The sequence below is a fragment of the Cervus canadensis genome, chromosome 6, assembly GCF_019320065.1.
Source record: "Cervus canadensis isolate Bull #8, Minnesota chromosome 6, ASM1932006v1, whole genome shotgun sequence".
NCBI classification, from domain to species: domain Eukaryota; kingdom Metazoa; phylum Chordata; class Mammalia; order Artiodactyla; family Cervidae; genus Cervus; species Cervus canadensis.
The window spans coordinates 18085081-18107219 of NC_057391.1; the positions used below are offsets into that span (position 1 = coordinate 18085081).

Below are 22139 nucleotides of genomic sequence, written 5' to 3' on the forward strand. Positions count from 1 at the left end.
AGTATTTCCCATGTGACTTTAAAATCAAAAATTCTTTGCAAAACAGATGTTAATTAATACCAAGAATATTACGAAGTTTCTCACATCTTGCACTGCAATACAATTTAATAGTAACAACAATAATTGTTAATTATTGAGCCCTCTGTGCCAGGCATTATTTCATTTTATCTTAGCGATAGCTTTATAGAGCTACAAATTATTATCCCCACTTAATAGTTTAGACCCTAAGACTTAGAGCTTGATATATTTGTATGAGTTTTGTAACACAAGGAGTTATTACTTAAACTCAGATTTGTTGGACTCCAAAGCTTATGTTCTTAGACACATACTGTAGAACTTTCCCAGGTGCTTGAAGAATAAAATGCTCATTGGTTAGTGTGGTGGTTTTTTCCCCCCTATTTTTGCATGGATCTGACCTTCTTTTTTGAAAAAAATCAGCGGTACTTTTAATTTTGGTCAAGTTTGTTTTCAAACTTACTTTATAACACCTCTGTTAGGAAAAAGGTAGCTTTTCATTGTTTACATCTGATACTCCTCTGCTGATCTAGACTTATTTATAGTTTGTTATCAGTGTATCTCTCTAAAGACATTCTCACATTTGCCCTATAGCATTGCTGAAATGACACTGTTGAAAGCATTCTTAAGTTAAATACTATACTTAAGTGTGATGAGTGTGAATTGAAATAGGTAACTTCTGGAAACTTCTAGTATGTGTGAACATTTCAGTTTCGCCTTGTAATTCCAGGTTTTGTTTTGTGTATTCTGGAGATATATTATTGAGTACTTGTAAATCTTTAGTGTTTTTAAATCAATATGCAGTACCTTTTTGTCTCATATAATGTCCCACATTATATCCTGTTGTCTGATAGTAGCACTGCTATACTTTATTTTGTAATTACTAATAAGTTTAGATTTAGTTATTGATTTCCTTGATTTGTGCTTTATATTTACTATGTTTTCTGTTGAGTTATTTGGCTTGTTCAAGTTTCCTTTCCCTTTTTTCCCCCTAATAATTTCAGAGATATATATTTTATTTCAGTTTTTTAAGTGATCACCCTTATAGTTTGTATATGCATACTTAACTATAAGTGTATAACAGTATACTATTTATATTCATGTCCTACACAAGAAAAAAACTGTAGCATAATTTTCTTCTCTGTCCTCCCCTTTTCCTCTCTCAGTTGAATAAGTTGATATATTTGAAGTTTTTATTTAATGTTAAGCATTTTTACTGTCAGTATATTTAACTTTTTTTGTTTTTTGGCTAAATTTTTTTTTTTTTTTTGCATTCCACTGTTTTCTCCAGATTTACTTTTTTCCTCCCTCCAGAACAATACATTCTTTAGTGCTCTAAGAGAAATTCTTTTTTTTTTTTTAAATTTTAATTGTAAGATAATTACTCTACAATATGGTGATGGCCTCTGCCATACATCAACATGAATAGGATGTAGGTATACATGTGTCCCCTCCCTCAAGAGAAATTCTTAATAGTTTGAAATTGTGGAGTAAGTTTGGAAAATATAGCTCATTGTGTACTTTAAGTCTGAGGACTCATGTTTTTAGTTTGGGAAATTCTTAGCTATTATTTGTTTAATATTACCTTTTCTCCATTCTCTTGTTGCTTTCTAGAATTCCTGTTGGTTATATGTTGAAACTTCTGGATCTCTTTTCCACCTTTTAAAAAAATGCTTCTTCTGTACTTGTCTCTCTACTTAGGTCTGTGAAAGTCCTTCAGGTTTACCTTTAATTCACTAACTTGCTTTTCTTACTGCATCAGCTGTTTAGCCATCTTGAGTTGTTTAACAGTATACAACTTATTCATTTTAATAACTATTCTTGTTTTGTGGGTGCTGTCTCTCTAGGCTGGTGTCAATAAATAAACTTAGAGTTTAAAATATGTATTGGTATTTTGTGTATCCTTCAGAGTATATTATTTTCAAATTGGTCACATTCTGGGCTATAATACATTCCAAGAAAAATTGATACGTTGGTTCTGTTTTCACACTTGCAAAAAACTCAGAATCCAAAATTGAAATTATTAAAATAGTTAGAACTAAATAATGGGAGGACAGATGTGGAATGTGGCTGAAGAGGTACAGTGAAATTTATAGTCAGTATCTATAAGAAAAGATAAATAGGTAGAAAACAAACTGAACCTTTGAAACAGGAAGTTAGAAAAGTATGTAAAATAAACTCAGAGAGCAGAATAATTATTTAAGATAAAAACAGCATTAGTGAACTAGGAAACAGAAGTAAACTGATCTTTGAAATGGATAAAGGGAAATAATCAAGAGAATGAGAAAACAAGACCTAGGGAGAAAATATTTGCATACCTGTTACCTGAAATACATAAAGAATTCTTGGAACTCAGTAGTAGGCTAAAGACCCAATTTTAAAGTGGGCAAAAATCTTAATACTCACCTTATCAGAGAAGATATACAGATGTCAAGTAAGCACATGAAGAGATATTTAACATCACATATCATCATTAGGGTACTGCTCATTAAAATGGGATTGTTGAAATTACCACTACACACCTTGATTAGAGTGGCCAAAATCCAGAAAACACCACCAAGTACTGATGAGGATGTGGAGCAGCAGGAATTTTCATTCATTGCTGTTGGGAATGCAAAATGGTCCAGCTACTTTGCTTCCAATTTGGAAGTTTCTTGCCATATAATCCAGTCACGCATCTTAGTAGTTACCCAAATGAGTTGAAAACTTGTGACCACCAAAACCTGCACATGGGTATTCATAGCATCTGTATTCATAATTGCTAAAACTTGGAAGCAACCAAGATGTTCTGCAGTCGGTGAATGAATGAATGAACTGTGGCACATCCAGACAATGGAATATGTCATTGCTAAAATGAAGAGAGCTATCAAGCCATGAAAAGACATGAAGGAACCTTAAATGAGTATTGGTAAGTGGAAGAAACCAGTCTGAAAAAGTTGCATACTGTTTGATCCCAAGTGTATGACATTCTAGAAAAGGCAAAATTATGTAAATAATGAAAAGATCAGTGGTTGCCAGAGGTTAGAGGGATCCAAAAGAGTCTTTTGGGCAGTGAAAGTGTTCTTTATGAAACTGTTAAGATATGCCAACTATACATTTACCTAAATGCATTGAATGTACGGCACCAGACCTCACACCTAACGTAAACTGTGCGATAGTGATGTGTCATTGTAGGCTCATTGCATCAGATGCACCACTCTTATGTGAGATGCTGATGGAGGGGGAGGTTGTGTGTGTGTATAGTGGCAGGGGATATATAGGAAACCTCTGTACTTTCAACTTGGAGCTTAAAATTGCTCTTTTTTTGGTGGGGGAGGAATTGCTCTTTAAAAGGTGAAGTTTATTTTGAAAAAGAGGGAAATAAATCATTGGCAAATGTGATTGGGGTAAGAGGAAGAGGCACAAATAAACAACATTGGAAATAATGTATGATTATGGTTAGGAAAACATATTTCAAAAATTTTAATTAATACTGTGTATACCACCGCGGGGCTTCCCTGGTCTCAGTTGGTAAAGAATCTGCTGCAACGTGGGAGACCCATGTTCATCCCTGGGTCGGGAAGATCCCCTGGAGAAGGGAGTGGCAACCCACTCCAGTATTCTTACCTGGAGAATTCAATGGACTGAGGAGCCTGGCGCGTTACAGTCCATGTAGTGTCAAAGAGTCAGACACAACTGAGCAACTTACACATTTATATCACTTGTACCATTACATTTGAAAGCTCAGTAAAGAAATTACCCATCTCCCATCTCCCAAAGAAAAAATTAGGAAGACAACTGTAGGAAAATGTAAATACACTAGAAGATCCCTCTCCTTTCCCAAAAAGCACCAGAAGATTTTATGTTCAAGTTCTATCTTAATAAACCTTTAAGGAGCTACTAGTTCCTATTGAAAATTATTTTAGAATGTAAAAAAAGATAAGGCATCATTATTTCATGTTAGCTGAATCAGAATAAATCTGGTTATGATATTTGACAAAGACAGCATAAGAAAACTACCTTTGTTTTGAACATAGCTTTTGATTTCATGAATAAAAAATAATTGAATTGAAATAATAATAGTCTAGTATGATTTCTCCTAAGAATGCAAGAATGGGTCACCTTTAGGAAAAAACTTGTCTGTAGCATTTACTACTTTTAACAGGTTGATGAAGAGAAGCCAAAAGGTTATATAAGTGCCAGCAATGTATTAATAATATTGTGTATTTACCCCTCAGTCAGAAAAAAACAATTTTTTGGAAACTAAGAAGGTAATTTCTTAGATTAATAAAGGATATCAACTAATAACCTATAGCAAAACTATACTTAATTTTGAAATATTAGAAATATGCCAGTTAAAATTAAACAAGGTTATTGGCAGTCACCACCATTTAAATGTATTGGGAGTTCTAATACATAAAATAATACATGGAAAATTAAATAAGTGACATGAAGATTGTTTTGGGGATGGGAGGATTGTGGATTTTTAAAAATTCTTTATGCTTTTTTGTATTCTGTGAATTTCCCTCAATAATTGCAGAAAAACTTTATAACAAAATAATTATTTAATTCAGAAAATAAACATTTATTTGTAATGAAAGCACTTTTCTGTTTAAAAAAAGAGAAAGACTTCCCTGGCAGTCCAGTGGTTGACTCTGCACTTCCAGTGCTAGAGGCGTGAATTTGATCCCTGATCGAGGACCTAAGATCACGTGTGCTTTGCAGCATGACCAAAAGAAAATAAAACATTAAAAATAATTCTTTTACTTAAAGAGAAATTCATATTAGAGAAATTCTGTGAAGACAATATAATCATTACCTAGGAGACTCAAGACAATCAATTGGTAAACTATTAAAATACATAGAAATTACCTAAGAATTTTTGTAAATGCCAGTGCCCGGACCCTTTTCCATTCTTACCTCTCCTCTCACCCCATTAATACACTTGAAGAATGGAAAGAAACACGGAATTATAAGGAGACTTCAGTGACACTGTGCGTCTCCCAGTTCTTAAGTATAAAAGTGAAAGTTACTTGTATGGTAATCTTATGATATTTAGGATCCCAGGAATCACAAGCAAAGATAGATAATATGGCCAGTAAATTTTGTTACATAGCATTAAAAAAAACTTGTTTTCCAGTTGGCGACACAAAATGAATTCAAGTATTATTTCTATTCATTTTGACATACTTAAAGATGATTCTTACCTTAGTAAAAATTGTGAAGTTTTAAATTTCTTCCTCTTTCTTTTCCATGTACTAAGCATATAAATATTTCTTGTGTTTATTAGTGAGCCATAGTCCCTGTCCTGGAGGAGGGAATTCATAGCCCGGCAACAGCAATAAAGGTATAAATAGATTCTTAACAGTAATTCTTCTTACTTGCCTCCTGGACTTCTAGTCCACAGCTTAAACAGATCTGTCCTGACCCTGAACATGAGTGATTTTTTCTTTTGAAAAATAAATTTTGGTCAGGGTGGGGAGGGGCTGGTAGAAAAGGGACCATTTTAACTTTCTGGTCTCTCGTCTCTCATAGCAGCTTTCCAGACTTTTGCCATTTTCTTTCTTATGTAGCCTTCTGCTTTTTAACTCTGCAGATTTCTTTCTTTTCTGTTTTACAAAGTAAATAGAATTTTCTCTATTCACTCAGCTTCTTCCCATGATCCTCCAGGTGAAAAAATCAGAAAATCAGAAGTGCAGCAATAACAAGTCTGTCTTTCTTTAAGGCCAACCTTTCCATCTGGGCTTTGATTCTATCATAATTTTCGTGGGATGTTGCTTTCAGTATTTCATTTGTCATCTTGAACTGTCTCCTTTTCTGGTGTATCAGTTAGGGTTTTTAGTTGTAAGCAAACTGAGAAGTTAAGTGGAAAAGACATTACATATTGAGAATCAGCCGTGAAGTCTGAGTTCAGGAAAATGCCAGACTATTTTAGTGGAAGAGCTGTTGCTGGTGCCTTAGGGCACAGGCATCACGGCTGGTAGCATCAAATATTGACTTTGTGACACCACGACTAGTAATTCTGCTATTGCAGTCTTTGAAAATTGAATATCTCCTTACCTCGAATAGAGTAAATTTCTCGTTGATCCTTCTTCAGTTCTATGCTTGACAGAAAAACTGTGAATCACCCTGCATCTCCTAGGCACTACCTTCCCAGCAGGAGAGACTGAGAAAGTGAGTTCTCCTTCTTCCCTTTCTTTTTATTTAGTTACCTTCTGTCTGCCTGTCTGAGTCTTCTCTTTATTTCTTATATTACACATTAGAAGTGTAAAACTTTTAAAGTGATCACCAACTTTTTGTGTTGCCTCAACTTTGGAAATGTTTCCTTTATCTGACCACAGGTCTTCTGTGGGTGCCAGTGTAGGCTGTTAGCTGTGCAGTTCTAGGGAGTTCCTTTGTTTGTTTTTTGTACCCATATTTAACCAAAACACTTGTGTCCGACTCTTCACGACCCATGTACTACGGTCCACCGGCTCCTCTGTCCATGGGATTTCCCAGGCAAGAATACTGGAGTGGTTTGTCATTTCCTACTTCAGGGGATCTTCCCAACCCATGGATCCAGCTAGAGTTCCTTGTGTAGAAAATACCTCACTAATCTTTCATTCCTAGCACTTAACACAATTCCTAACATATATAGTGTTCGGTAATTACTTTAAATTCAGCCCTTTCTAGCTTTTGTTTTTCTACAGTAGAACTTTTATTTAATGTATGATATGCATATAAATCATACTTCAGTTTGTCAGGAGTTTGAGACAAATCCACCTACCACCACCACCCTGTGCCAAATTAAGCTCCTTTACAGTTAGTAGCAAGTAAAAAGTTGGTTACTTCTTTTCTGCAGCTCAGATTTCTTTTTTTATAGGTATGTTTTGTTAAATTTTAAAACTCATTGTAGTCAGTAATATATAAGGTGAATGTTAATTAATAAGTTAACTGGCCTGTCTGAAGTGAGGAGCAGTACAGGTGACTGATGACTACTTTTAATGGACAGGTGTGATCAAGAATCTTAAAAATGGCTATCAGTCTTTTCCACCCTGTGTTGCAAATAGCTTTTCACTTTTCATTCTGAAGCATTAACACCCATTTAGTAATTAAGTATGGGGGTTAGCCCTTGTCTGTTATTGTGATAGTATGTAGCTTGCCTTAACCACATTAATAATAGTATATTGTTTCACAGTTAACTGCTCGAATGTGAAAGTAAAGTTGATTTGTCAGATGGCAGACTTTTGTGATAGCATCCATCACTGTTCTACAGTATAGCAGAGATTTTCCTCTTCAAACAACTCAGGTGTTAGTGGGGAGCAGTGTATAGAAAGCAACAAGTGTATTATCTTATTATTGCTGTTGTGGTTAAGAATTTATTCATGAGATAGCATTTGCTTGAACTTAGAAGGTCAGGGGAATGTGAGAACCAGGGTATTACAGGTTCAGAAAATAGTTGTGGTGTGGGAGGTGTTTAAGGAACATGTGTTGAATGATAATTAAGATTTACATGAAGAATAGAGAGGAAATGATTGGATATGTTTAGTGGAAAGTACATTTTGGAAGACCTTGAATGCTTAGCAAATAAATTTTGACTTTTCCACTGTTAAGTGGAAAGCCCTTAAAATTTTTATGGAGAAATGTAATATAAGAACATTATTATAGGAAAAAACCAAACAATATGAGCTGATTGAAGGCAGGAAGACCAATTGGAAGACTATTTCAATAATATAGATAAAAGAAAAATGTTGACTTGACTTAGGTTGGTGACAATTAATTGAAAGCAGAGTATTGATGGAGGAGATGTGAAGGAGTTTAACAGAAAATAAAGAAGACTGGAAAACTTCTGGGAATCATTCCATCCACTAAATACAATAACAAAGAACATCTGATAATTAGTAAAATAAGAATTAGAGGGTTAAAACCCAAGAGAACATGGAAATCTAGACAAATGAGCCAAGTACCCCAGTCCTCTGTGCCCTAGAAGCATATGCTAATCCAGAAGAGGTAGCCAAGAGACTGAGCTGTGGTTTTTGTTGGCCTTTGGTTAGTGGGAAAAAAGTTGGAGTTCTCATCCCACCAAGAATGAGGATTAGGTAAACTAGCTCTCCTAAAGACTGAAGATAGTATTCAGGTCATCTGAGTGGCCCAGAAAACATCAAGCCTTGAAGTTGAAATAAGATGGTTCCAGACTGTTAATGTACCCAGACTCCTGACAGAACCAAGTATAATTTTTTTCTAGAGAAAAGCAGCAAGGCCTCAAACTACTTCCTCAAATTATTTTTTATAATTAAAGTATACTAATTTGACATTCCATATATTAGAATTAGTCACACTAAATTAGTAAACTAAAATAGGTATGCTTTCATCAGGGAATTAGAATATATGAGCTGTCATACAGATTTGGAAGAAAAAAAAGCTTATTAAACAAAATAAGCAAAATTAACTCAGTGAATTAGTTTAACAGCAGATTGGACACAGCTAAACAGGTTTAGTGTACTATTAGATTGGTGCAAAAGTAATTGAAGTTTTGGATCCTGAATTTTAAATCATTATAACTAGGCTCAAACACATGTTCGTATTTATTAAGCAAAATAGGAACTGTTACAATCAACACGTTTTTGCCAATGAGAAATAAGTTTGTTTATTCCTGTAACGTAAAACTCCATGTCCTAGGAGTTGACGAACTTTTGGAAAGTGTTTTCTGCTTCCTGCTGGTTGTGGAAGTGTTTTCCCTGCAAAAACTTGTCGAGGTGCTTGAGGAAGTGGTAGGTGGTTGGTAAGAGGTCACGTAAATACGGCTGAGGTGAAACTGGAGTGCAGTTCATTCTGTTTTGAAGCCTTGGTTGTACAGCGTGTGGTCAGGCATTGCCATGGAGAAGAATTGGGCCCCTTCTGTTGACCAATGCTGGCTTCAGGAATTGCAGTTTTAGGTGCATCTCATTGATTTGCTGAGCATACATCTCAGATGTAATGGTTTCACCGGGATTCAGAAAGCTATAGTGGATCAGACTGGCAGCAGACCATTGAGCAGTGACCATGATCTTTTTTTGGTTCAAGTTTGGCTTTGGGAAGTGCTCTGCAGCTTCTTCACTGTTCAGCCACTGAGCTGGTTGTCACCTGTTGTCATATAAAATCCACTTTTCATTGCACTTCACAATCAGATCAAGAAATGGTTTGTTGTTGTGTAGAATAAGAGAAGGCACTGCAAAATGATGACTTACAGTCAGCTTATGAGGCACCCACTTACCATACTTTTTCACCTTTCCAGTTTGCTTCAAATGCCAAATGACCATAGAATGATTGACAATGAGTTCTTTGGCAACTTACCCCGTAGTTTTAAGAGGATCAGCGTCCATGGTGGCTCCCTCTGTTGGTCATTGTCACCTTCCGATGGCCAGCCAGTGCACTTCTTATCTTCAAGGCTTTCGTTTCCTTTGTATAACCTCTTGAACCAGCACAGCACTGTACATTCCTTAGCAGTTCCTGGGCCAGATGCGTTGTTGATATTGTGAGTTGCCTCCACTGCTTTATGACCAATTTTGAACTTGAATAAAATCACTCAAATTTTCTTTTTATGTCTAACATCATTTCTACGGTGTAAAATACTTATAAAATAAACAGCAAGTAATAAGTCATTAGCAAAAAACATAAAGCAAGAACTGTGCATTAAAATGATGTATAACATAACCACATTTATTTTAGAATGTATTCCAATATCAAATTGCAAATTTCAGCGGTACAAAACTGCAATTACTTTTGCACCAACCTAATAGGAAATCAAAACACTATTCAGAATTATGCACACACACTGATTGATGGAAAATAAACAAGAGAAGAAACATAAAAGATTCAACAAGAAGGTCTCCACTGAGTTTAGAAAAAGAGAAAATGGGGCAGAGGTGATATTTGAAGGTTTAGTGACTAATTTTTCTAGATTGATAAGAGAATTTAACTGTTCCCATGCATAATAGTATTCATTGGAAGGACTGATGTTGAAGCTGAAACTCCAGTACTTTGGCCACCTGGTGCTAAGAGCTGTCTCATTTGAAAAGACCCTGATGCTGAGAAAGGTTCAAGGCTGGAGGAGAAGGGGACGACAGAGGATGAGATGGTTGGATGACGTTACTGACTCAGTGGACATGAGTTTGAGTAAACTCTGGGAGTTGGTGATGGACAGGGAGGCCTGGTGTGCTGTGATTCATGGGGTTGCAAAGAGTCGGACACAACTGAGCGACTGAATTGAATTGACTGATGCATATAGTAAAATGCTGTTTTATTGATTCTAAGATGTAGTTTTTCACACCTTAGATATCTGTCTGAAATCTAAATGCATCTTTCAGTTGATGGCACCTTACAGTCCAACAATATTGATAATTTGACTTATGTGAAAAATTTCCCATTTCACTTTCTGGTCAGATCATCAATTTTGGTGCCAAAGCATTTTATGAAATATGGTAAAAAGAAATTACATTTTAAAACATCGTAGTAAACGTGTGAACATAGACAATCATAAAAGCAGTAAGATACAAGAAAGATTACTTGCAAAAAGTGAAACTATGTGTGTGTATATATATAATGTATGTAGAAGGAAAAATAGATAATTGAAAATATATATTATATTCTTCCAGAGGATAGCTGACTTCCCAGTACTAAAAGTGGAAGTGATGCTAAGATGATCCCTCAGTAGATGAAAGAAAATAAGTGCTAATCTAGAATACTACCTAGAATACTGTAGTCATGGAAATGTGTTTAGAAACAGTGCTATCTTTTAAAATTAATATTAAAGTGGCTTTATGTTGTACTTAGCGTTTGTATTTTTTTAAGCCAGTATTTCACATTCTATCCATGTTTGTTAAAGTTTCAAATATTCATAAGTGCTATTTAAGCAACTATTTGAATGTTAAGGGAAAATAATTGTAGACTGCTGCCTAATTTGTGCTAAAACATGTATAAATACATGTAAAGTGCATGTATAAGAATAGTAATGAGCTAAGCATTCATCTTAAGTCTCAAGTTAATGAGCTAGATATGTCAAATAGAAAAAGAAGAACAAAATAAATTCAGAGAGAGTATGTACAAGAAGAAATACCAGGGGAGACTTTAATGAAATGGAAAAGAAACATACTGTAAAAGGGATCAAGAAGACAAAAGATGAGATTAGTCAAGAAAGCACAAATTATCAGTAATGAAAGGAATATCCCTTTGAATCCTAAGATACTTTAAAAAAAAAAGATACTGTTAATAACTAGGTTGAAATTTTACATGAAATGGATAAATTCTTAGGAATTTGCAATTTACAAAAATTTACATAAAGTCCAAGTGCAGATTGGATACACTGGAAACTTTGACCAACATTTAATGAGACAGAAATTCTAACCTTATAATACATAAGTTTATATTCTTTTAGAGAACAGAAAAAGAGTTTGCTCTACCTTCTTGAAGCTATCACAACCTTGATACTAAAGCCCAAAGGAAAATTACATGTCAGTTTCTATCATATACATGGATACCAAGGGAAACAAAAGCCCCAAATATTTGCACATTGAATCCAGCCATACATAAAAAGAGTTAATAATCCAGCATGGCCAAGATTTATCCCAAAATGCTAGGTTGGTTTAACTTGAAACAATCAAATATGGTCACTTGAACAAATAAATGAGAATAATATTTCAGTAGATGCAGAGGAGTAGTTGCTAAAAATTAGCAATTATTCATGATTTTAAAAAGAAACACCATTAGCAAAGTAGGCACAAAAGGAAACTTTCTTAATCTAAAAATCTATAAAAGCATCTGTAGGAGATATAGTTCATGATGAAATGTTGAAAATATTTCCCTTTTATATGGAGTTCAAGACACGGGTGTCTGTTATCTTTGCTTATATTCAACATTATACTGAAGGAGATAGCCAGTAGTATACCAATAATAATAAAGTACAATGGTTGTAAGGCAGATACTAGACAGTTAATAATCACTGATGTGAATGGTGTATATTGTAAATCCAAAGCAATCTACAGATAAATTGTTAAATGACTTTAGAATTATAAAAATTTCTTTTTCAGTTAGCAGCAATACAATTGCATATCTTTGACCCAGTAATTCCACTCCCAGATATATAGAGAAAAATAAGCATGTCTAAATTGAAAGTTATATGTAAGTGTGTTCATAGCATTGTTACCCATACCAGCCACAAGCTACAACTCAGGTGTCTATAGATAGGTAACTGTGGTATGTTTATATAATTTAGGAATGAAAAGCAAAGTAGCACAACAACTGACTACATAGATGAATCTTAAAAACATTATATTTGGTGAAAGGAAAACAAACAACAGAATACCTAGCCTCAATATGGTTCTGTTTATATGAAATTCAAAAACGGGCAAAAACAAGTTACACTGTTTGAGGGTGGATATTTAGGTAGTAAAATAGGGTAGTGATTACCTCTGGCAGGGAGCCAGCTTGTTACTAAAAAAGAGGTGTTTGGAGGGTTTCTAAAGTACTAGCAATGTTCTAGCTCCTGACCTGTGTTGTATGATTTCCCCCCCACCCCACCCCGATTGCCTTATTCCCTGAATTCTTATCACATTTAACATGATAAGTGGCTTTTAAGAAAAACTCATAATGACAAAATTATTGACATGGCAAACAATGATGCCAGTCATTTGGAATTCAAGAAGACGTATTAGTCAGCTATATATATACTTCTATAACCAGACTTAGTTTTTAAGCTGTTATTGTTCCTGCCTTGAAATTTAATTCATATTACTTGATATATTTCTCATATTCAAGGAAAGTGAAAAATTTAGATCTAAATATTCTGGAGAGTTGGCTGATTAAGTGCCAGTTTGCTTAACTATATTTCTGAAAACATACTGAATGACTTCCCTGGTGGTCCAGTGGCTAAGAATCCACACTTCAGTGCAGAGGGCACAGGTTTGGTGCCTGGTTGGGGAACTCAGATCCCACACATTGCACACATAATGAATGAACAGAAAGAACTGTAGGGTGAGGGTATATAATCCTTACTGAAGACCCTCTCATGTTGCTCTTCTAACTTTTTTTGCTGCACTGCACAGCTTGCAGAATCCTAGTTTCCCAACCAGGGATCTAATGATATTCCAGCATTGAGAGCATGACGTCCTAACCCCTAGACCATCAGGGAATCCCCAGCCCTTCTAACAGTCTTAATCTGGAAAAACCTAGGCCTTGTGAGAGATGGAGTGGGGATACGGAAATCATTATGCCCTTGCCCCACCAAAGAAAGTCCCAACTGAAGGAAAAGAGCAACACTGCCATTCTGTTCTTTTCATCAGTATGATTTTCTCAAAAGGATAGTTAGATTTTGTAGGAAAGGAAGATAGTATTGTTCTATATAATCTTTGCAGTTGTGTACTGGAGTCGGTGAAGCAGAGAGAAACGTGTGTGTTAACTCATTAAGCAAGGTACTTGAACTAAATTGCCTTACATTGAATTAGTCTCTTTTTATCTTGGTCTGTTTTGACCAGCAAGGATGTATGTAAAAACCAGCAAACTGAAGGAACTTTCAAATATGTAGTGACTCAGGTATACAAAGTCTGAGAAGTTAAAGAATCCAGTATATTCTTGAGCATAGTAGTCCTTATAAAACTGTCATAATTAGCAGGTTGAAAAAAAGCTTCTTTGTTCTTTTAAGAAGATTAAAGTAAGCAATAGACTTTGAGATAAGGGATCAAAGATAAACTGCTGAAATAACAGAACAAGATGAAAAGGAAGCTGACAGAACTAAGGGGGGAAAAAAGGGGACAAGCAGTAATCTTGCAGAAGTTAACTCGTTATTGACCAGAGACATATTAATATGTCTTTTGTTACCTGAACATTACTGACGGGAGACCTTTCAAGTATTCACTTGCATAACAACTTGCGGGCCACAGGTGTTTCTGCAAAAATCCCCTGGTCAATAATGTATTGAAAGCATGTTGTCAATAGCCAGAAATAGAGCAGGTACTATGGAAAATGGAGACAGGTAAGAGAAGAAATGGACAAAGAAGGAATTAGTAGATGGTAGGTAAGGAGGACAAATGAACAAAGACTGGGTGTAAATCCAGCAGGTCTTGATAGCTAAAAGCTCTTGATATAATTACTACCTGAATTGGCATTTCGAAAGAGAAAGTTAAGTGCTAAGATCAACCCTATAGAACTAAACTTCAAGAATGAAGAAACGTTGAATATATGTCAGTTGAAAAATAATTTGAATTATAAAATGAGAATTATTTTTACTAAAGACTTCAGTAACAACAGGTGCCAGAAGAAATGGAGGTTGTCATGGGTAGGATTTTGGCTAAAATGAGCATTTGAATACAATTAAACATTTTAGGGACTTCCCTGGTGGTCCAGTGGTTAAGCATCCGCCTTGTGGTGCAGGGAACATGGATTTGATCCCTGGTCACATGCCACAGAGGACTAAGCCCTTGTGCTGCAAGTACTGACCTCTTGCACCGCAGTGAAAGATCCTGCACAATATAGCAAAAGATCCATGTGCCAAAACTCAGGCCCGAGGCAGGCCAATAAATTTTTTAAAACCCAACGTTTTAATTATGTCTTAAGTAATTAGGGCTGTCAGGCTTAGGAAATAGAAAGCAGTTTTTACTATTCTTGAAAGAAAAGCTATATAATGTAAAAACAATGTAATTAGTGAAAAAATTATGTAAAATGGTAATCAACTGGGAACAGTTCTGGGAAGTTCCAACCTAAACTATAGAGTATAGGGTATTATATAAGGACAATCAATGTATTATTTACAGTTGACAAAATTGGTTTAAATAGCCATTTTAAGGTATGTCTATAAAAATAAATTAACTTCAGTGTCTTTCCAAATAACCATAGCAAAGTCTTTGGTGGACAGAACATGTGATGAATAAAAATAAAAATTTTAAATGTTACATTTCTGTAAAATGGAACTTAATTAAATGAACAAAATTTCTTGGCCTGCCTGCTATGACCAGCAATATGAGTTGATTTTTCAGTTCTCCATTCTGTTTACCTGGGCTGTATTTGGAAGTTATTTGCCTTCTAGAATGGACCAAAAACTATAAACTATAATATAATATAAATAAACTATAAATATAAACATAACAAACATAATTTAAATATAAAATATAATATAAATATAAACTATAATATATTGCTATCTTTAACAAATAGTCAAATAAAGAAATTCAGATTTATTATTAATTATCATTAAGAAGTTATTCTTTATTCTCTAAAAAGAAATTGAGCACTTATAGATACTAGGGTTACTACAGTAATAAAATAGTCCTCATGGGGTTTACATTCTAGTAGGGAAAACAAAATAGTGATTACAGAAATGGCAATCCACTCCAGTATTCTTTTTTTTTTTTTTTACACTTATTCTTGCCTGGAGAATTCCATGGACAGAGGAGCCTGGTGAGCTATAGCTCACAGGGTCACAAAGAGTTGGACACAACTGAGCTACTTTCACTTTATCTTTTGCAGGAAAAGCGTAAATAGTGATTACAGGGTTAGTAATGTGATTTGTTACACAGGAGTACAAAATACTGTGAGGATGTAATACAGGGAGCCTTACCTAATTGGAAGAGGAGGAACTGTCAAAGAAGATTTAAGAAGATAAGCTTTAAATTGATACCTTTAAGGTAGAAGGAAGTGTTTCAGTAGTTGAAACACCCTTCAGTAGTGACTAGCCATTTGGCTTAAAATTAAATGGAACCCCTGCTTTCTTCTTATTGCACAAAAATAATTTCCACGTAAATCAACAGTTTTAATGGAAACAGTTTAAAGGAAAGGCCTAAATCATGAGTGAATTTCTGTAGTCTTCGCAAATAGAGATAATTTTTTTAAAGTTTATGAAACCCATGAATCACAACAGTGTTGCATGGTAAATTCGCCTACATAAAAATTAAAAGTGGCAGTTAAACATCGTTAAACAATATTCAAAGGCAAGTTAGAAACTGGGAAGAAAGCAGTCTGTAAAACAAAGGATTACTCTTCATTTACATGCTGAACTCATAAACTGAATAGCAGTATCTTCACAGAAAAATATATTCAGCTTCACTGATAAAAAAGTACAAGTCTAGATATATTTCCCCCATCAGATGGAGCAGGATTTTAATCTAGGATTGTCTGTATGTGGAACATCTCTAAATATCTTTCAGTATAAGGTTGGTAAAGTGTATTATAGTATATACCTACAGAGAAATATTATGCAACAGTGAAAAATAATGTAGCCCCATGCTCATGGACAAAGGTGTTGTTACATATCGTTTAGTGAAGAAAGCAGGTGATAAGCCTGGGACGTGAGATTATATCAAATGTGCACATGTCTATTTGTGTTTGCATAGAATGCTGTCTAGACTGTTCACCGAAGTATTAGTTGTTAATTTTCAAGTTTTAGATGACTGGAGTTTGTGTTTTCTTGTAACCACAATTTTTTTTTTTTTAATGAAAAACAAAGGGTTATTTGGTATACCTATTCATATTTAGTGTTTTCTTCATATGTTTCAACTTTTCAGATAAAACTTATATCTTATGTGTTTTTCAAAGATAACTTTTGTAGAAAAGCATTTGATTTATCTGCTCTGTATATTTTGATTAGCTGCATCATCAGAGACAACTTCATATGCGTTCCACTTTTATATTAATATGTTGACATTTTGATTGATAACACGACCATTTCATTGAAACATAATTGTAGTCAAAGCGTTTATAAAAGGATATTTATTTGTCTTTAGAGAGTGATGGTGGTTCTCATGAGTGGTGTTCTGGAGATGGAGTAAATGCTTTGACACAATGCCTGAACAAGACTTTCATGAAAACTGTTGGGAAACTCTTTTGAGTATCTATTAATCAGATTCCATGTTAACATTTTTGCTGATTAAATTGAAAGTTTTTTCTTTAATCTGTTGCTTTTCTGTGTAGAATATTAAGATATTTCAGGAGACCAAAGACCATGTCTTAACTGTGTTAATGGGAAACATTGTGCTAAGTATTTACCCCTATCTTCTGTCAAGAAGTTTACTGTTTAGTTGAAACTCTCTAGCCTAGTACTTGCAATACTATGCTTTTGATATCTTAGTGAACTACTTCTGTATATATACATACATACTTTATATGAAAAAATCAATATATAGATTATTTGATATAAAAACTTTTAAATATGTACTTTTTTGTTTCCTCCTTCTTCCCCTACCCTAATAAATTAAAAATTATTTTCAAAGAATATTTAGAAAGCAAGTCTTTTGTAGAAAGAGACACATGTAGTAGTTTCATTTTTAAATGATTTGTGGGATAAAGTATGCTTTGTGGGTAGTTTACTTGCTAGTATATTTAAACTGGTAGAACTAAAATTATTAATAAAATTAATTCATTGGTATAAAATATAGCCTAGCCTATTATATTAAAACACACTCTTCATAAGGTACCGTTAGAGATAATACAACATTTATTCTTAGATTTTAGGTGTTGTGCTGTTAATATACTAATATGTTAACTTCTCAGGATAAAAACAAAGTAAAAAATGTTAAAATAGCAAAAATTCTATCTGCTTTCCTATACATATACTTCTGTTTGCTACAGTTTGTAGCCATACAACACATTTTCTTTGAGCAAGAAAGAATATGGTCTTGGTTTAATTCACTTCCTTGCTTTTCCTTATAGAAAAATCAGGTTTTTGAGAGCTCTAACAGTGTGCTGTTACAGGGCTCTCATCCTTTCTGTTTAAATAATGCAGGTACTTTGATGGAAACCTGGAGAAGCTCTTTGCTGAGTGTCATGTAATTAATCCAAGTAAAAAGTCTCGAACACGCCAGATGAATACAAGGTCATCAGCACAGGATATGCCTTGTCAGATCTGCTACTTGAACTACCCTAACTCGGTGAGTATCTGGCCAGCACTGCTGACTCTACTTCAGAGCGTAAATTGACTTTTCATTATTTCAACAAAGGCAGTTCTGGGAGTCTGGGATTGTAGCAGAGCAGTAACATATCCATATATTAAGAATAAAGAAGAGTGAGAGTTTGTCTCTCAGCCCCTCCCCATCCCCATTTGCTTTTTAAAGCTGCACCTTGTCCAAGTTGTCATTGCACACCTAAATCTTTTTATTTTACCTATATGGGAGAATTGTGTAATAGGTAGGCAGCAAATAGAATTATTTTCATCCAAATTAAAATAGATTTAAAACTAAGTTTTTAGAATATCCAACACACTTACAAAATGTCTTTAATGCTATTTCACTAGGGAGCTTTCAGGACTCTTCTTAACAAAAGATTTTCACACATTCAGATTATTCCAACAGCGATTCTTTAGTACGTGTATCCTTCCTAAAACCTATTGTATTTAGATGATTTACTTTGACTTATCTAGTGAAGAAATGTTATGCTTAAATAAACACAGTCTTCCTATGAAAGCACTTTATTAGTAACCATAGGAAAATTACATTTGTGGCCAAAAAAATGTATTTAGTTACTCAGAATTCACCTCTTAAGATGTTTAAAATATCGAAGGCTAATTTAATTCTACAACAGTTATAACCATCTTGTTCATATTCTCTACTGTAATAGTTCAGCAGCTTTTTCTAGTAATTAGTATATACCAGATCTTTGTCTCCAGTATTATATATTTTAACGTATTGAAGGTTTTTTGTTATTAATCTTAGAATTTGACATGTGTACCTTTAAACATTCTCATTTGAAGGAAGTTGATTTGTTCGCACATACAAGTGCTTAGAAGAGTTTTAAAAGAAAGTTAATTATTACTCTTAGAGAAGTGGAAAATCAGAGTTAAAATAATTTAGTAGGAGCATTTCTTTGGTGGTCCAGTGCTTAATACTACTCATTCCCAGTGCAGGGGGCACAGGTTTGATCCCTGGTCAGGGAGCTAAGTTTCCATATACCACATGGTATGGCCTAAAAAATAAATCAATTGATTTAAATGTAAAATTTTCAGTCAAAAAAATTTAGTAGGTAAAATACTAAATTGAATTTCCAGATTTTCAAGTCATTCTTAATTTATTTTCAAATTAAAAATTTTTTTGGCCTTGCCACGCAATGTGCAGGATCTTAGTTTCCTGACCAGGGATCAAAGCCTTGTCCCCTACAGTGGAAACATGGAATTTTAAACTCTGGAGTGCCAGGGGAAGTACCCCATATTCTCAGTCACAGCTGTAACACTAGCTTTTTGGCTTTGGGTAATAAATGATTTAATCTGGCTGAGTCTAAGTTTTTTTTAACCTTTCAAATAAATTGAATAAGATTGTTTCACATTGCTTGCCAGCCTGAAACTATATTCATTTCTCTACTTAAATCACAATCCTAACTTAAGTATTTAAAAAGAGCAATCAGTACTGCTATTAAAAATACATTAGTTTTGTGTTTTGACCATTTTATTATGTTTCTTTAACAGATTCTCTTTACCAGTGGACATTTATATAGTGTATGTAGTTTATAAGTGGTTCTATGAGGTAATACTAAGACTCAAAAAGTTTGTTCTGAGTTATATAAGGTTTCCTTACTCCTTGGCATTTCCCTTCCCGCACTCTTACAGCCAGATCCTCTTTAGTGTAAACCTTAAATGTAAGTACTGAAGCTAGCTGCTCACAAATATCTGCTATAAATTTCTTAGTGCCCTTGGTATTGTCTGACAGTCTGAACAAATTAGAATTGAAAATCAAGTAGATATTTGCAGTGTAGATTGTGCTATACTTATAACTGATAGTGGAGGAAACAGTCTTCATTTATTCAGCAGACTCGACACAGTGCTAGCTTCAGAGAACGTAATTGAAAGGTGAGTTTGGAATTAGCAATAAGAAGTTGACTGATGATCCTGAAAAGTAATTTTATGTATTATGGTAAGATGGGAAACCAAACTACATGAGCTGAAGAGTCATTGACTTGAAGGTGGGGAAGGAAGTTGAGGCAATAAACATAAATTAGTCTTTCAAAGGAAGTTTGGCTTTGTAAGTGACAGAACAAGAAAGTGCACAGCAGCATTGGTTGGAAGGTAAGTTAAAAGTGTTATGGAAACTGTGCCAGGTGTTAGGAAAAAGTAATCTCGGTGAAACTGGGACTTCTTTTCTCACAGTTTTTGGGCTAATGAAGGATAATTTTAACCTTTGCAGTTTTTCTAGTGAATGTCACCTGAGATTCTTTATTTAGGCTTTATTAATTGGATGAATGGTTTCTTTACTTACATTATTTACCTAACTCCCATGTATCAGTTTCCACTACTCTTCAAACACTGATAACTTGCCTTTTATTATTATTTATCTTCAATATGTTTATCCTTCTAGAAAGCAACTTGGCTTTATATAGTGCCACATGAAAACAGGTTTTTAAGTAAATGCTTCTGACAGCTTAGTTGATATAATTGATACTTTGGAGCTATATTGGGTGGTCTCTTCTTTAAAAACAATTTCCTGAGATTTTGGAACACTCTTTTAAGTTCAGAGATTCCTTCTCTGTCCCCCTACCCCCTTGGGTTGTGTCCAGTTCAGGAATTTCTTAGCCTTGGCAACAGTTACTTTATATAATAATATTATTTTCAATCAAAGCATAAGATTCAGCTCTACTAGGAAATATAGCTTGAGCTATCATATCTTTTTTATGAAGTAAATCATTTTATACTTTCTAAGAATAAGGTATATTAAATAGATAAAAGCAAAATGAAAGATTGTGAGAGTTGCCACCCTCTTTTTGCTTTACCTTTGAACATGTATGTGTGATTTATTTTTCTAATTTATGTTGTTTAGTCTTGTTATCTGTTTAATTAAAAAAGTTATTGGAAAGGGGAAAAAAACCTTTGTTTTTGTCTTTTTATCTTATCTTAAAAGAGCCCTGGTGTAAAAGTCCCCAAAAGTAGAGAGGTGTTACCTATGGAGATCACTGAGGAACCATTGTGGCCTTTAGTCAGTCAGTCTTTGGGAAAAAGAGTCAAGCACGTGGGGATGTGTATTAGGTTATGAATAAGACATTCTAGAATTACTGATACGACTTTATTATATTTGTTCTTTATAGAATGCACCCTCATTATAACATCAAAAATCGAATACTCTCCTTTAGTAAACTGGCAATGGGTTAATGCCAGAACTCCTTCACTGTTGTGAGTAGTAATAAGAATAGATTCTTTTTATTTCTCAGATCTTTTGTTTTTGGATGAGAATATTGACGTCCCAAATATTTATCTTCACTTATTTTTGACTCAGGTAGAATCATTGTCACTCTCTGAATAGTAACATATTTTAACCGTGGTATTTTCCATGTTGTTTGGTCTGTAAAACCAGTATCAGGACTCTGAACTATTTTCTTCCCCAGCTACTTTCCAAGTATATTTTATATAGTTGGTATGCTATAATATTGTATCTTATTTGCATTTATATCTCAAAAGCAATATCAGGAATTTTGTAAGCATATCTCAAATAACAGCTAATTAGAAAATGTTATAGAATTTAAAATGCCGCTTTAATAAGAGCCACAAAATGAATAAAAGAGCTAAGAATAAACTTGGCAAGAAATATGAAAGACCTATATGAAAGAAAGGGGAAATAAATGAATGACAAGTATTTGGAAAGATAAAATATTAGTGAAATAAAGCAAAGAGTAGATTGATGAGGGCAGAGAGGAAGCTAGTCTTACCAAATTCAAGAATAGGCAGTGCAGTAAAGCAGAATAGAGTCGAGTATTGTTTAGTTGCTAAGTCATGTCTGACTCTGCCACCCCATGGGCTGTAGCCTGCTAGGCTCCTCTGTCCATGGGATTTCCCAGGCAAGAACTGGAGTGGGTTACCATGTCCTTCTCCAGGGAATCTTCCTGACCCAGGGATCAAACTTGGATCTCTTGAATTGGCAGGCGGATTCTTTATCAATGAGCCACCAGAGAAGCCAGAGTCAAGTATATTTGTGGAGAATTTAATATACAACAGAGACAGCATTTCCTTTAAGGAGGGTTATTTAATAAATGGTGTTGGAACAACTCAAAGGCCATCTGGAAACTTAGATTTCTACCATACTCCTTATATCAAAATTAATTTAGGACTCATCTGGTGGTCCAGTAGTTAAGAATCTGCCTGCCAGTTTAGGGGACACAGATTTGATCCCTGGTCTGGAAGATTCCACATGCCATGGGGCAACTAAGCCTATGAGCCGTAACTACTGGAG

The 22139-nt window shown here is 34.4% G+C and overlaps 1 protein-coding gene across 2 annotated transcripts in view; it reads left to right on the top strand.

Moving 5' to 3' along the window:
- ARIH1 (ariadne RBR E3 ubiquitin protein ligase 1) overlaps positions 1 to 22139 on the top strand; it is a 98143-nt gene that overhangs the window by 46497 nt on the left and 29507 nt on the right. For both annotated transcript variants that reach the window (XM_043471004.1, XM_043471005.1), the window contains one exon: positions 17720 to 17864. In XM_043471004.1, coding sequence (XP_043326939.1) covers positions 17720 to 17864 — 145 coding nt within the window. The remainder of the gene's footprint in view (positions 1 to 17719; positions 17865 to 22139) is intronic.